The following is a 14,101-nucleotide window of genomic DNA, read 5'->3' as shown; positions in this document are numbered from 1 at the left end:
ATTATTTGCTATGCCTGATGCAATTGAAAGAAAGACGAACTCTATGAGGAATAAGTTCTTATGGGAAGAAAATAGTAGCAATAAAAAGTTTCACTTAGTTAGATGGCAAGTGGTCACTAGGGCAAAGGAAGGGGGTGGATTGGGAATTAGAAACTTGAGATTGCACAACAAAAACATGTTGTTTAAGTGGCTTTGGAGATTTAGCAGGAACGAAGTGGTGGTCTGGATCAAAATAGTTAAAGCAATCTATGGTAGCAGACAAGGCTGGAATCCCCCTTCAAATATTTCATACTCTAAAGGGGGAGTATGGAAAGGGATTTGTAAATTATGGGTCGAGTTTCAACAATTCACCAAATTGGAGGTGGGGAATGAAGCAAAAATAAGATTTTGGACGGGTGATGTGTGCTTGAAACAAATATTTCCTATTTTTTTTCAGTTGTTGCAATAACAAAGATGGAGTTGTGGCTGATTTTTATTCCAACACGGGATGACAGATGAATTTTAGAAGGAATTTGAATGATTGGGAAATTGACGACTTCTGTCAATTGCTCCTTCAACTGGATTATACCCACATTGATCAGAGCAAGGGGGATTCACTAGTATGGATAGCTAGTAATGATGGAACCTTCTCAATTAAAAAGTGTTATAGCCTTCTAATGAAGCAAACGAGATTTTGGGATACTAGTTGGCCATGGAAAGGGATTTGGAGAACTAAGGCACCTATAAAGGTAGCTTGTTTTGGTTGGATTACAGCATGGGGAGCTTGCCTTGCACAGGATAATCTTCAGAAAAAGGGTTTTGCACTAAGTAATAGATGTTACTTATGTGAAGAAGATTCGGAGACTGTGAATCACCTTCTTTTGCATTGCAGAATAGCTAGACAATGTTGGGAATTTTTCTTCAGTATTTGCGGGATCTCTTGGATCATGCCTCAGCGTGTGAAGGAATTATTGGAGAGTTGGCAGCATCAGAGAACACACAAAACTTTGAAGCAAATCTGGAGAACTATACCTTTGTGCATATTCTGGACTATCTGGCTAGAAAGAAATAAAGCTTGTTTTGATGGGCAAAAAGACCATATTTCTAGAGTTAAAAACAAGTGTTTACATAATTTGCTTTGGTGGTGTAAAAGTAGTTTCCTTGATAATATAGATCAATAAATGGAGTTTTTGTAGCTACTAGGGAAATGTTGTAATTGACTGTATGGATATTCCCAGCAGTCTTTTGTAACTTTTGGTTTTGGTACCTTCTTGGTACTTAGTCAATAAACCTTTACCTTATTAAAAAAAAGTTAAAACATAAATATTCTTAAGCTAAAGCTTCAGTAAGTTTAAATTGTTAAGCTTATATTTTTATCCTTTACTTACTTCCAATATCTTAAACTAATCTTTCCATGTCTTTGATGTTGAAATGCCATCCATGAAAACAACAGAAAGTTCAGCCTCACAACCTTTGCAGCGTGGTCCTGGTCGTCCCCAGAGAAAGAGATCAGATGGTGAGCCTCCACCTTTCCTCACTCTGTACTTATGCCTCGTGAACATTCTATTTTTTTCTCTGTTGGGGGCATATTAAAGTAGTTCACTAATTTATTAAGTTCCTATATAAATGATAAAGGTGAACAAATTTTTAAAACATAAAATATGATCAATGAGGGCTCATATAGACGATCCGAACTTGTTTAGGAATTAGCGTTGTTATTATTGATGTATAAAATGACAAAATTCCAATATGTTTCATTGTACTGGTGCTATAACACTATTTTTTATTATTTATTTTGTACAACCAAAACCGCTGAAAGGATAACCAGCCACCTCTATTTTCATTTCCCACCCTTTTGATAATGGCAGAGAAACTCCAATCTAGAATTTCCTGTTAAAAGGCCATGTAGTTTAAGATATAGAGCTTCCCGATATCTGCCGCATTTTGTGTGATGCCATTCCTCAACCTGTAGAACGTCTCGGAGGAAACAGAGAACATTTACTTACTCTTAGCTCTTATTTATTTTTTTGAGCTCAACTCATCTTCAACAATCAGTGTTTCTGCATTTGAGTTTCTGCATTCTCAATTTTTTTATGTTCTTCTACAATACTATCATGTGTTTCTTCATTCAAAAGTACTATATAAACTACATTTTCTTAGTAAATTCTTGAATAGGTTCTGTTAACAGCTATGTTTCGTTGTTTTTTTTAATAGACTGAACTGTTGACATTGTTAATGTGACAGCGACGACAAATGCTCCAGAGGTAGTTCTCCCACCTCCTGTGCCGCCAGTAGGATCAAACCAAATTATTCCTGAGAAAGTTTCAATGAGCACAAATTCAGAGCTAGTTCCCCCACCTCTTGTGCCTCCAACAGGATCAAACAAAAACATTCCTGAGCAAGTTTCGATGAGCACAAATTCAGAGCTAGTTCCCCCACCTCATGTGCCACCAACAGGATCAAACAAAAATATTCCTGAGCAAGTTTCGATGAGCACAAAGTCAGAGCTAGTTCCCTCACCTCCTGTGCCACCAACAGGATCAAACGAAATTATTCCTGAGCAAGTTTCGATAAGCACAAATTCAGATTTAGTTCCCCCACCTCCTGCGCAACCATTGGGATCAATTAATAATACGCCTTCGCTGATTCCTTGTGATGAAGAGGATGATCAGAGAGAGACAAATTTGAAGGTGAATCCTTTATCAAGACTGGAGACACCTAAACAAACACCTTCTTCCCAAAACCAAATGCCTGAAAAGTCAAAAAGAGTGTTGACTGATGAAGTCCAGTCTGTATTGGTGTCTCGTATCTCTTCTGGTACGACCACCAGTGTGGATGACATGGTTAACTTTGCAAATGGTGCTTTCTCCACATTGAATTGGATCGGTGATGATTATGGGTCATTCTACCAAGATGTCAAGAACATGATTTCTTACAAATATGATTTGTTCATTGCAGAGAGAGATGGAGATGTGTGTTCTGTTTCCGAATTGGAGAAACAACATTTAGATGCTGTTCTTCGTGCGTATAATATTGAAAAGAAAATCGAACATACTCAAGCAAAACAGGAGAAGGATAAGGAGAAGAAGGAAAAATCGAAGAAGCTAATAGAAGATGCAAGAGAAATGATTCAGCAATTGAAACAAGTGATTCCCAGCTTGGAACAACAGGTTGCTGCTGTTGAACAAGATGAGAAGTGCATGAAAGATGACGAGCAAAAGCATAAAGCAGCCCATAGGATTGCACAAGATGAGGTTGAAAAAGTCAGTACCCAAATCAATGAAGCTAGAGCAGTGCAGATGGATGCTGAGCGGCGCAGGAATGAAGCTCTCCAAGGGATTGAATCAACTACGCGACGGCTACAGTCTTATGTAGAAGAAAGATAGAAGAGAAACATGAAATGATGGTAATGCACACTAGTGTGTAAGTCTCTAGTTGAACATGTTTTTTGTTTTGGGATCTAGCAAAGTAGTACCAATTTTCAATAATTTGAACCTCTCTTTTATATTTTGCCTTTCAGTTTTGTTTGTGTGGTGCTTAGTAGACAGAGTTACCCAGTACCTATGCTGGTGAAATGTATCAGGTAGTTCGTGGAATTAGTCGAGCTATGTGCAAGCTCGCCCCGATATTAAAAAAAGAATGGACCACAGCTTGGGGGGTCTTTGTTGGACAATTTTCTGATGTATTGGTGACATTTTCATCTACCTGCAAGTTAACTGTGGTTTCTTGAGTTTATGAAGACATATGAATAGTAGGAATACATGTAATCGATTTTAATTTGTTTGGGACTGAAGCATAGTTATTGTTATCATCAATATCATGATTCATTTGTTTAATTTATGTGTCTTTTTTTTCTTTTTTAAGTTGTTGGTAAAGAATGTCGTGTTCATAGTTAGTAAAATTTTCATTATAGTATTTTTCATTTTATATACTTACCTTATAAATGACACCATCAAAATCGTGAGATTCGAGGTGTGATTTGATTATATCATTCATATCTCTCGGTTAAGATCACAAAATTTCAAAATCTTTTATAGTCACAATATTATTGTTATTTTCATCAATTTTATTTAAATTTTTTCTTCTTTCCCCTTTTATCTATTTCTTTGAAATTTTCTTTCTATTTTTCTTCTTCCTTCCCCATAAAAAAAGAAACTTGATGGTAGTGAATAAAGAACTCCCTAGAATTCTTGAATTTCATGCAATCAAATAAATAAATAAAAAAACTTCTAGGTTTGTTTTTTCCAATGGATTTTTGTGGATAGAAATGAAAAATCTATGAATTTGAAAAATCAATAACCTTTTGTTTAAATTATCTAATAATAATTTTATTCCCTTTATTTTTTTTCCCAATTAATTAATTTTCATTGTCAACATAACCTTTTAATTTCTATATTTTATTGATACAAACTCTTATTTAAGATAGGGTGTCCAATGTATTTCTCTTATGTACTCGTTATAAACTTGAATGCAACCCTTGTTAGAGAGTACTAAAAGAAATTATCAAGTTTTGGATGTAGTACTTCAAAGTTATCATTTTTCCTGAGTAATTAGTTTTGTGTCAGCTCTGTTGATAGCGGATCAAAGTTTAATTGAGCTTAAGTAAATTTTGAAAAAATAGAGCAAATCACAATGTTGAGTTTAGACAAATTCTGTATGATGAGACAAACATCAACAAGGACGTTCAGTCCATAAAAATGGAGTGTATGTGACACTCTAGTTTACGATAAGAGTCTCAAATCAACAAAGCACAAAAGATGTTAGATATATAACTATGCACGACTTACACCATAGCGATGATTTTAAAGCCTATGAACCTAGGCTCGAAGTGAACAATATCAACACACCAATATGTTACAAATTTTTATCATATGAAGTAAGCCATTTTTACTTGTCAAATTTTGATTTGACATATTCATGATAATTTTACTATGTCATTTTGAATATAATAAAATTAATATTTTTAAAAATAGCTATAATTAATAATAAATTAAATTACCTCTTCTTTTTTTTTTAAATAAACATTTATTTTTAATACGGTGAACAAATAAAAATAAACAATCAAATATGATTTAAAAATCTCGAAAGTTGCACTAATATTTCTGCTCTTTTTCCCACACTCCTCCACTGCAACTGTTGTTCTTTTTTTGTGTTTCTGCAAACCAAACCATTTAACTTTTTTTTTATCATTAGCTCCATTTTCTCACCATTTTTAATCTCTCTTGAACCTCTTCCCCTTCAAAAATTGAGCTAATTTTTCATGTATTTAAAGATCCCCTTTTAAGCAGCAGAAGGAAGCTAATCAATGTCAAAAACAATAGAAATTCCACCTGGGTTTACAAAAACTTTGTGCAAAAGAATGAGTATTGATGATAGTTACATGCAAGATGATAAGAGGAAAGTTGGGTCTGTTAATGAACTTTCTGGTAAAAGGTGCAGTTTAAGAGAAAGAGTTGCCCCAAATCTCTATATTCCTGTCCAGTTCCAGCCCCGTCCACGTACACCGGGTCGCCCTCGGAAACAGAGATCTGATGGTGAGCTAGCTACCTACTCTTGCTTTATGATTTTCTATCAACATTTGGGTTTCCGTCTAGCGTTTGGTATCCATATTAGGGTCTGACTAAATTATCTGTAGTTGCATTTTGTTGGACATGAGAAGCATTCTATTTTGATTCTAAGGTTTCTTCGTCGTCCCAATTTACGTGACATTGTTTGATTGGATACGGAATTTAAGAAATAGTAATAGAAAAACTTTGTTATATTTACCAAATTGCCCTTATCAAAGTTATTTTAGTATTCGCTCTGTGACAATTTTTGGATTTTGAAATTCAAACAAGTCTATGTTTAACTTATTCATTTTGACAAATCAAGAAGACAATTTTTTTTGAACTTATTATACCCTAAATTAATTAATTTTGAAAAAGGTAAACTTATTGAAAATCTTAATTTTTTAATTCATTACTTCATAATTGGTAGGGGTAAAATGGTAAATTTATTATGTTAATCCTTAATAGGTGTGTCAATTCAAGAGTAGACAATTAATTATGGACAAAGGGAGCATCTTTTAATATTTTGAATTGTCACTTATTGTGAATAATAGTACTTTTTACTTGATTTACTAATATATAAATTTCATTTCAAAAGATTTGAAGATTCCGCAAATTCTTGGTCAAATTGGAACTTTTTGACTCTTAAAAATGAAAAGTGCCACATAAATTGGGATAAAGGGAGTAGTAAATTTTAGTCGACTTTTCTTGACAATAAAATGTTAAGCGAGACAAATGGAAATGGTGTTGCTAAATAGTTGTCAAATAAGAAAATGTGATTCTTTTTGGGACTAACAGAAGGATACCACATAAATTGGGATAGAAAGGAGGGCAGAATGTATACAAATCTTACCCCTTCCTTTGTGGGATAGTGAGGTTATTTCCGATAGATCCTCGACAATCTGCTCAAAAGAAGTGTAGTCATAACATGATAGTAGATAGAAAAGACAATAACAATACAATAGCAAGATCAACAAAACAATCGAAGTAACATGTAGTAGTGCGATTGAATAAAAAGAATACTATGCAAATACTAGGTAAGACTACTAAATAAGAAGATGAGAAAAGGAGGCTAGCTCCCTGTCTCTCCCTCGGGAAACTACCTGCTACCCTTCTACCCTATATGAATGGGGGAATTTTAGGAGATTAAGACACTAGGTAGAATTTGAAGAACGAAGAGAAATGTTATACGTGAGAGATCATATCGTCGTGTCCAACTTGTTTAAGGAACGAGGCATCGAGCTGGTTTTCAGTAAGATTTAGTAAGTTTTCAGTAAGTTGCAACATAAAGCTTACATCTGTTTTTGACTAAAGGTTTAGTAATTTTCAAGAAGTTTTAACTTTTAAAACGTCCTGCATCTTCTTAAGCTAAAGCTTCAGTAAGTTCTAACAGTTAAGCATGTATCGTTTTCCTTTACTTCTTCCAATTTCTTAAACTAAATCTTTCCATGTTGATATTGAAGTGACAGCTTCACAACCTTCACGACGCAGACCTGGTCGCCCTCCGAAACAGAATTCAGATGGTGAGCCTCTTCCTTTTCCCGCTCCGTACTTTTGCTTCATGATTAATGATTTTAAATCTAGAAAACTAACATCCTGTTTTGGTTCATGATCATTGAAAGTTCATATAGCCGACTAGCCGTCCCCAAGTTGTTTAGGAATGAGGGTAGTTGTTGTAAATGAATTTTCGTTCCGGTTTGCCATTTGTAAAGCTTTGATGTGAAAAAGGAAAAGAGGGAAATAAGAGAGTATGATATAGTTGAGACCACAAAAATATGTTCCACTGTTAGCTCTATTTACTTTTAGCTAAGTTTCAACCGTTAAGCATATATCGTTTTCCTTTACTTAATCTAATTTCTCAAACTATGTATTTCCATGTTGTTATGTTGGATTCCATCCATGGCAACAACAGAAATGCCAGCCTCACAACCTTCACGGCGTCGCTCAGGTCGCCCTCGGAGAAAGATATCAGATGGTAAGCCTCCTCCTTTCCCCACTCCTTATTTTTGCTTCATGATTAATGATTTTTAATCTAGTGAAGTAACATTCTGTTTTGGTTCAAGGTTCCATTTCCTTTTTTCTATGTAGAGGTTACTATTAAAGTAGTTCACATATTGTTTAAAATTCCAACGTAAATGATAAAAGTGCATTTGATGAATTTTTAAAGGGAGAAACATGATCAACGAGGAGGGTTCATATAGCGGACCTGAACTTGTTCGTATTGGTGCTATTAAATATTTCTTTTGTTTCTGCACAATCGAAATCACGGAAAGGAGAACCGATCACCTCTGTTATCATTTGTCTTCCATCAACTTTTTTCAACATCTTCTCAGTCCAAAATCATTTTCAGGAATATTCCTGTTAAAAGGCCGCGTCTTTACGTTTTGCCAACATGAATTAGAATTATGTAATAATGATGAAACTTCTCAGTAAGTTTTAACTTTAAATTGTTGATGTTGTTAATGTGACTGCCACAATTTGTTACAGCAGTTTCACCTCCTACACCACTATCGGGGTCGTCCAGAGAAGTTCCAGTACAAGTTTCTGCAACTGCAAATGCTCCGGAGCCAGTCACCCCACCTCCCGGGCTACCATTGGGATCAACCAGTCATAGTCCTTTGGAAGTTCCCTTTAATAGTGAGGATGAGCAAATAGAAACAAAGTTAAAGATAAATCCTTTATTAAGACTGAAGAAACCCCCAAGGACAAATCGTACGCCCGAGATGCTTGATGAAGAATTGAAGAAAGTAATTCTTAAAGTTCAGTATATATTGGTGCAGAAGCTGCTTATTTCTGGGAACGATGACATTGACTGTATGGTTCATCAGGCCAATACTACCTTTACATATTTGAAAGGATTTGGTGTTGATTATGGCTCCTTTTACAAAGACGTCACAGAGTACATCGAACATCGCTACAATTTACGTGATGCAGAGAGAGAAGAAACCTCGTTGTCCTTCTCGGTGTGGGGAGGAAATTATTTAAATGCTATGCGTACTGCAAATGATGTTGATGAGGTTATCGTTCGTACTCATGGAGAACATGAGAAGGTCAAAGAGAAAATTGGATCTTTGAAGAGGCACATTGAAGTTCTGAAGCAAGAGCTAGAACGTATGGAACACGAAGATGAACGTCTGAAACGTGATATGATAAAATATAAAGTAGCACAAGAAGTTGCAGAAGCCAAGAGACAAGAACTTGGCACACTGTTGGAGGTAGCTCAAGCAAAGCTAAGGGAGATTAAGCAACGCAAGAATGCAGCTCTCGCAGGGATTGAATCCACCACTCAACGCCTAGAGTCTACATATCGTTGATGATCTCGGTTAGTTGGATTTTATATCCTCTTATTGAACTAGCTCACCTACTAGATAAACTGAAAGTCCTCATGACTATTTTGACATGTTTTGGGACAGGTTGTTTCTTCGTTTAGTTATCGGTATGCAGTAGATTCTCCTTAAAGCTTCTTGTCATGCTTTCAGCCTTAGAACTTGTGGTTTCAGAGTGCTTTTTTATCTACAGTTTCATGGATGGCATTGATTCCACCCAAGGGTGGCAAAATCAGCCCATAAAATCATGATCCGCCCAACTCATTTAAGTTTGAACAGGTTAATAACACGCTTATTTTGTGCGTGTGCTCAAGGTTTGAAGGGTAAGGAGGTTGGAAAATTATATAGTAAATAGTTAGTTACTCCCTCTGTCCCATTTTATATGACTCACTTTCCTTTTTGGTCAGTCCCAAAAAGAATGACACATTTCCTTATTTGGTAAATATTTAATGACATTATCTCTATTTTACCCTTCTTGAATTGGACTATTTTGGATTTATATTAATGACTGATGTGACATTCACTTATGAGAGAGAGAAAAGTCATAAACTTTTCAATTCAAAGTCAGATATAGTATTTTTTTTTATTTAACAAATTAGACTTATTAATAAGGGTATTTTTGGAACATTGTAGAGTCTTTCCATTTTTCTTAAAGTTTGTGCCAAATCAAAGTACATCATATAAAATGAGACGGAGGGAGTAGTAATCTAACATAGTACTATATTAAAGTAATGAATGGAAACTTAGCTCAACAGTGAAAATTAAATTTAAATTTATTCGAGTTGATAAATTATAATTGTTGAAAATATATTGCTCATGAGTATGCTGATGCGAGGAAACAAGTATCCCGTGAAATTTGTGTTACTTATGTTGATGAGAGGCAACAAGTATCCCGTGAAATTAGTGTGTTAAGTGGGCAAAAAAAAGTAGGGAAAAAGGACAAATATACCCTCGAACTATCGTAAATGGTATATAAAAACTTTCTGTTATACTTTTGAGACATTGGTGTCCATGTCGTCCAAAAACTAGAACATATATACCCTTTATACTAAGGATATATACGCGTCATAATCTTATCCACAGATTCGACATTTATTAAATATCGAATCGACGGATAAGATTGCGCCTTATTTAGTCTTCCGTTAGAGTAAAGGGCATACATGCTCTAGTTTTGGGACGACAGGGGCACCAATATCCCAAAAGTATGACGGAGGGTATCTGAATACCATTTACGATAGTTCGAAGATATATTTTTTCTTTTTTCTCAAAAAAGTATGGATCACAGCTTAGGATTCTTTGTTGGAAAATCTTTTGATAGATATTTTCTTCTACTTGCAAATTGATTAGTTACTATTTCCAGTTTCAGTTCAAATGAACTTTACAACTAATTTCTGCAACAAAAAAATTCATTTGAGGAAATATGAAAAATTGAGCCCTTGTTATTATCATAGGCATTGAATATATTCCTGACAAGGCTAAAAAGATAAATAGAGAAGAAAATTCTGAACTTTCCATTTGTATCATTTGAAGAAAAAAAGTTGTTTTGTTTTCAGATTATTATTAAGTGGTCCATCAGTCTTAATTAATTTGACATATTTAGCTTTCAAGATTCAAACTGTGTAAATTTTGACCAATATTTTAAAATATATCTTTTATTATTTTAACATTAGAAGACCTTGTAATTTGTAGTAGTAATTTTTATATTCCGAGTTCGATTTATTTTGATAGAAGAAGAACCAGAAATTGGCCCTGGATATATCATTTTTTAGTATCAAAATTTTATTTTAAAATATTGAGTTGCTCTAATTCATTTTAGCTTTAAAAATTAATTAATTAGACTTTTTTTTACATATTACATAAATTAATCAATTAGCTTAAAAATTCTACATAAATTACCACGAGGAGAGTAAACTTTTTTTGAGAAGTACTTTTGAAATTTTGACCAAACACAAATTGTTCCTCTGTTGTCATCATAAATGCATTTTAAATCAATTACTACTCTTTCAAAAAAGAAAAAATCAAAATTGGCAAATTTTGATAGTTTGGCCAATAGGCTATTACTTCATCTAAATATCACTCCATTATTCTTTGAATATGTTAAATTTAATATTTTGAGAAATGTATTAGATATAGAATAGTATTTAACAGAAATAGAATAAAATAAAAAAATAAATTATCTCTCAATTTTCTAAATCAAATCAATTTTATTGAAAAAAACTACTTTTTTACTACCGAACCAGTAAAAATGGACAGAGAGAAGTAATTTATTATATGCAGTTTTTCATGGTTTTGTCTCCTCGTTTTTCCCTTCTCCCACAGTCAGGGTGGCTCAACGTAATTGGGGGCCTAAAACAAAATTTCAATTGAGGCCTAACAAATTTCATATATATTTATTTTAAAAATTATTTTTATAACTATTTAGATGCAGATTATTACTTAATTTTTTTTATAAATGATTTTTTCGAGCACTTCTTTTTATTTAAAATGATTAGTTTTAGATAAAATTTTATCAATTAACATTGAAAAATATTATTTTATCAAAGCAATCATTATATGAATTATTAGCACAATTCTATAAGCAATAAGTTGACAAACTTTAAGCAAAAATGAGTTTAAAAAAATAAATAATGTGAATGTTAGAAAAGAAATATAATAAAAAATATATATATACTTTTTATTATAAATAATTAATTTTTTTAATAAAAAAATAACACATAATTTGTTCTTGGTAAAAATTTGAGGCCTTCCAAAATTGGGGGCCTAAGACACATGCCTTAACTTTTATAAGGCAGAGCCGCCCTGTGGGCCACAGTTAATTGATTTCCTTCCCTATTTCCTCTGCATTTTTTTCTTCAGCTAGCTCTTTCCATCTTTGAAGTCCAAAAATCATTATCCCTATCTTAATTTGGTGTCTCGAATCAACAAATCTTTCGTTGAAAAACAATCCCAACAATGACAGAGAAAAATTATATTTCAGAAATACCACCTGGATCTACCAAGTTTGTGCCTAGAAACATTGAAACTCCAACAATTTATCCTCATCAGAGTGAGAAATTCATGGATGATTTCGAAAGAGGTGGACAAGGTCTCCCTCAGAAACAGATAGCAGTTCCAGCAGAAGGTAAACTTCAATTGTGCTTTTTTCGCGTTTATGAGTTTTAGATTTTAGAAAGAAAAAAAAAAGAGCAGTTTGCTGAATTCTAAATAAATTATTGGGATCCCTAAATTAGGATAGTTAGGTTTTATTATCCCTGAACTCAGATGAGATGCGTGAGAGATATTTGGATGACATATAAGTCAAAAAGATATATAAAATTACAAAAAGAATGAATCAAAAGCTAATAGGACCTTAATTTAGTTAAGATGTGTCTCTGAAATTTCGATCATAATCTAGAGAATACTTATATCTTATCCCTAAATTATTTATCAAATATTTAGTAGATTTTAACACAAAAAACTATAGAGTTTTGCCCAACCTTATAGCTCCACCCCGTCCCCACTACCCACTTTTGCCTCATCATTAGGAGAAGGGAGGGAAAAGGGAAAATAACGAGTTCACCAAGTGAACTAGCCTTCAATTTCAAGGTTGATACTAAGGGGCGGATGTATCAATGTTGGTACGGGTTCAATTGAACTCATAAAGTAAAGTTTTGATATTTTAGATTTTGAAGTGAAGTTTCAAAAAGTACTATATCTTATGATATTGTTGATTTTGAAGCGTCATCGATGGCAATGCCAACAATTCCATTGGTATCGAACATAAATACGCCTCTACTAATCATAGATGAAGAAGAACAGAAAGATGAAAAGATAAATCTGAATCCGTTGTCATTACTGAGTCCACCACCAAATCCACGTCATTTTTCATCTTCTCACATCAACGAAGAATCAAAGACCATGATCTCTCATGTCAAGTCAGTTTTGGTGTTCCAACTCACCTCTGGAAGCACAAAAAACATTGAAGCAATGATTAAGTGTGCGAACAATGCCTTCTTCAACTTGGATTTTCTTGAAGCAGATTATTCATCTTTCTACAACAATGTTAGGGATTTCATCGCGTATCATTATGATTTGCTCACAGCTAAGAGTCAGAGAGAAATGCAGTCATTTCCTATAGAGCTGAAGACTAGATATGAAAACGCGATAACTTGTGCAAATGATCTTAAAGATGAGATCTTTCAAACACAAAGACATATCGCGATGGTTATGAAAAAGAAGGAAAGTTTAGAAAGACAGATAGTAGACGCGATGGAACTGATTGGTAAGCTGAAAGAATGCGTGGCTGTTCTAAAACAGGAAGAAGGGGCTTTGAAATACGAGGAACAAAAATGTGTTGTAGCGTATGAGATTGCAAATCATGAGGTGCAAACAATTTGTAATCAAGCCGAGGCAGCTAAGAATGTACTGAGGGAAATTGATCAGCGCGAAAATGCAGCTCTCAATGGCATTGAGTCAGCCTTGCATCGTCTAAAATCCATATAATCTTAACTATTAGTTTCAGATACAATGTAAACTCATTTACCTGTTTTTAGCATATTTCAAGGGTGTTTTTATTGAGCTTTTTCGAAGTAAAGTTAACTAAGTACGCGAATTCTTGTGAATATGATTCTAGCTTCACTCATTCGTATGTGTTTTATCCCTTACGTATTGCTGGGATTGTCTGAAAATAGAACTGATTTCACTCTAATTCATGATAACCAGGTTTGGAAGTAGCAAACGATAGGGGATTTCAGATAGTTTCTTTTGAAGTTTGGTGCATTAAGTGGTACCAATTGTTGTTGAAGAAGTGGAAACCTTCATCAGATTACCAGTTACAATATAAAAGAAACTATCGACTTTAAACTATATTGAATAAATTAGAAACAAGTAATGTCAGGGAGGGTCCGTTTTGGTCTGTAGCGTCCAAAAAGTGTCCCTTTTTGATGCCGGACTATATAAAAGAAAATAGATTTAGGGGTACTTGAAAATTTATTTTTGTGGGCTCACCTGATAGGGTTAGGCTGATTTTTCTTGGGCTTTTTCCATTTCTCCTTTAAATTATTTTGGGTTTCTAACTTAATAACTAATACAATATACATAATGCTATGAAAATTGATATGTTATACCAAAATAAAATACTAACATTATAATTTTCCGCTAATATAAAATAGGGAAAATTGTATATAATAGCAAACTATTAATTCAAATTAAATGCTATAAATATAGTTTGATTTAATTGTACCTCATAGCAAACTATTGCTATTTCACCTC

At 33.7% G+C, this 14,101-nt stretch overlaps 2 protein-coding genes across 2 annotated transcripts; both read left to right on the top strand.

The window, feature by feature from the left end:
* The first annotated feature begins 5,250 nt into the window (after positions 1 to 5,250).
* Positions 5,251 to 8,839, top strand: LOC125826815 (uncharacterized). Its single transcript, XM_049506157.1, has 4 exons — positions 5,251 to 5,513; positions 6,989 to 7,048; positions 7,438 to 7,500; positions 8,013 to 8,839. The coding sequence occupies exons 1-4, from the start codon at positions 5,285 to 5,287 to the stop codon at positions 8,837 to 8,839; spliced, it is 1,179 nt and encodes a 392-aa protein (XP_049362114.1). The 5' UTR covers positions 5,251 to 5,284.
* Positions 8,840 to 11,689: 2,850 nt separating this feature from the next.
* Positions 11,690 to 13,333, top strand: LOC125826805 (uncharacterized). Its single transcript, XM_049506146.1, has 2 exons — positions 11,690 to 11,972; positions 12,570 to 13,333. Exons 1-2 carry the CDS (start codon positions 11,804 to 11,806, stop codon positions 13,331 to 13,333), a joined length of 933 nt encoding a protein of 310 aa, XP_049362103.1. The 5' UTR covers positions 11,690 to 11,803.
* The last annotated feature ends 768 nt before the right edge of the window (positions 13,334 to 14,101 follow it).

This window comes from Solanum verrucosum, unplaced genomic scaffold (genome assembly GCF_900185275.1).
Source record: "Solanum verrucosum unplaced genomic scaffold, falcon-dt-bn FXZP01000060.1, whole genome shotgun sequence".
NCBI lineage: Eukaryota > Viridiplantae > Streptophyta > Magnoliopsida > Solanales > Solanaceae > Solanum > Solanum verrucosum.
The sequence above is the reverse complement of the archived record's forward strand: the minus strand, read 5'-3'. Positions and strand labels throughout refer to the sequence as shown.

What these genes read in the sequence shown, in the direction of transcription:
- LOC125826815 (XM_049506157.1), top strand. Translation starts at nt 5,285, where the DNA reads ATGTCAAAAACAATAGAAATTCCACCTGGGTTTACAAAAACTTTGTGC. An exon ending in TCCGAAACAGAATTCAGATG is followed by an intron (nt 7,049 to 7,437) that starts GTGAGCCTCTTC and finishes TGGCAACAACAG; the next exon opens with AAATGCCAGCCTCACAACCT. An exon ending in TCGGAGAAAGATATCAGATG is followed by an intron (nt 7,501 to 8,012) that starts GTAAGCCTCCTC and finishes AATTTGTTACAG; the next exon opens with CAGTTTCACCTCCTACACCA.
- LOC125826805 (XM_049506146.1), top strand. Translation starts at nt 11,804, where the DNA reads ATGACAGAGAAAAATTATATTTCAGAAATACCACCTGGATCTACCAAG. An exon ending in GATAGCAGTTCCAGCAGAAG is followed by an intron (nt 11,973 to 12,569) that starts GTAAACTTCAAT and finishes TTGATTTTGAAG; the next exon opens with CGTCATCGATGGCAATGCCA.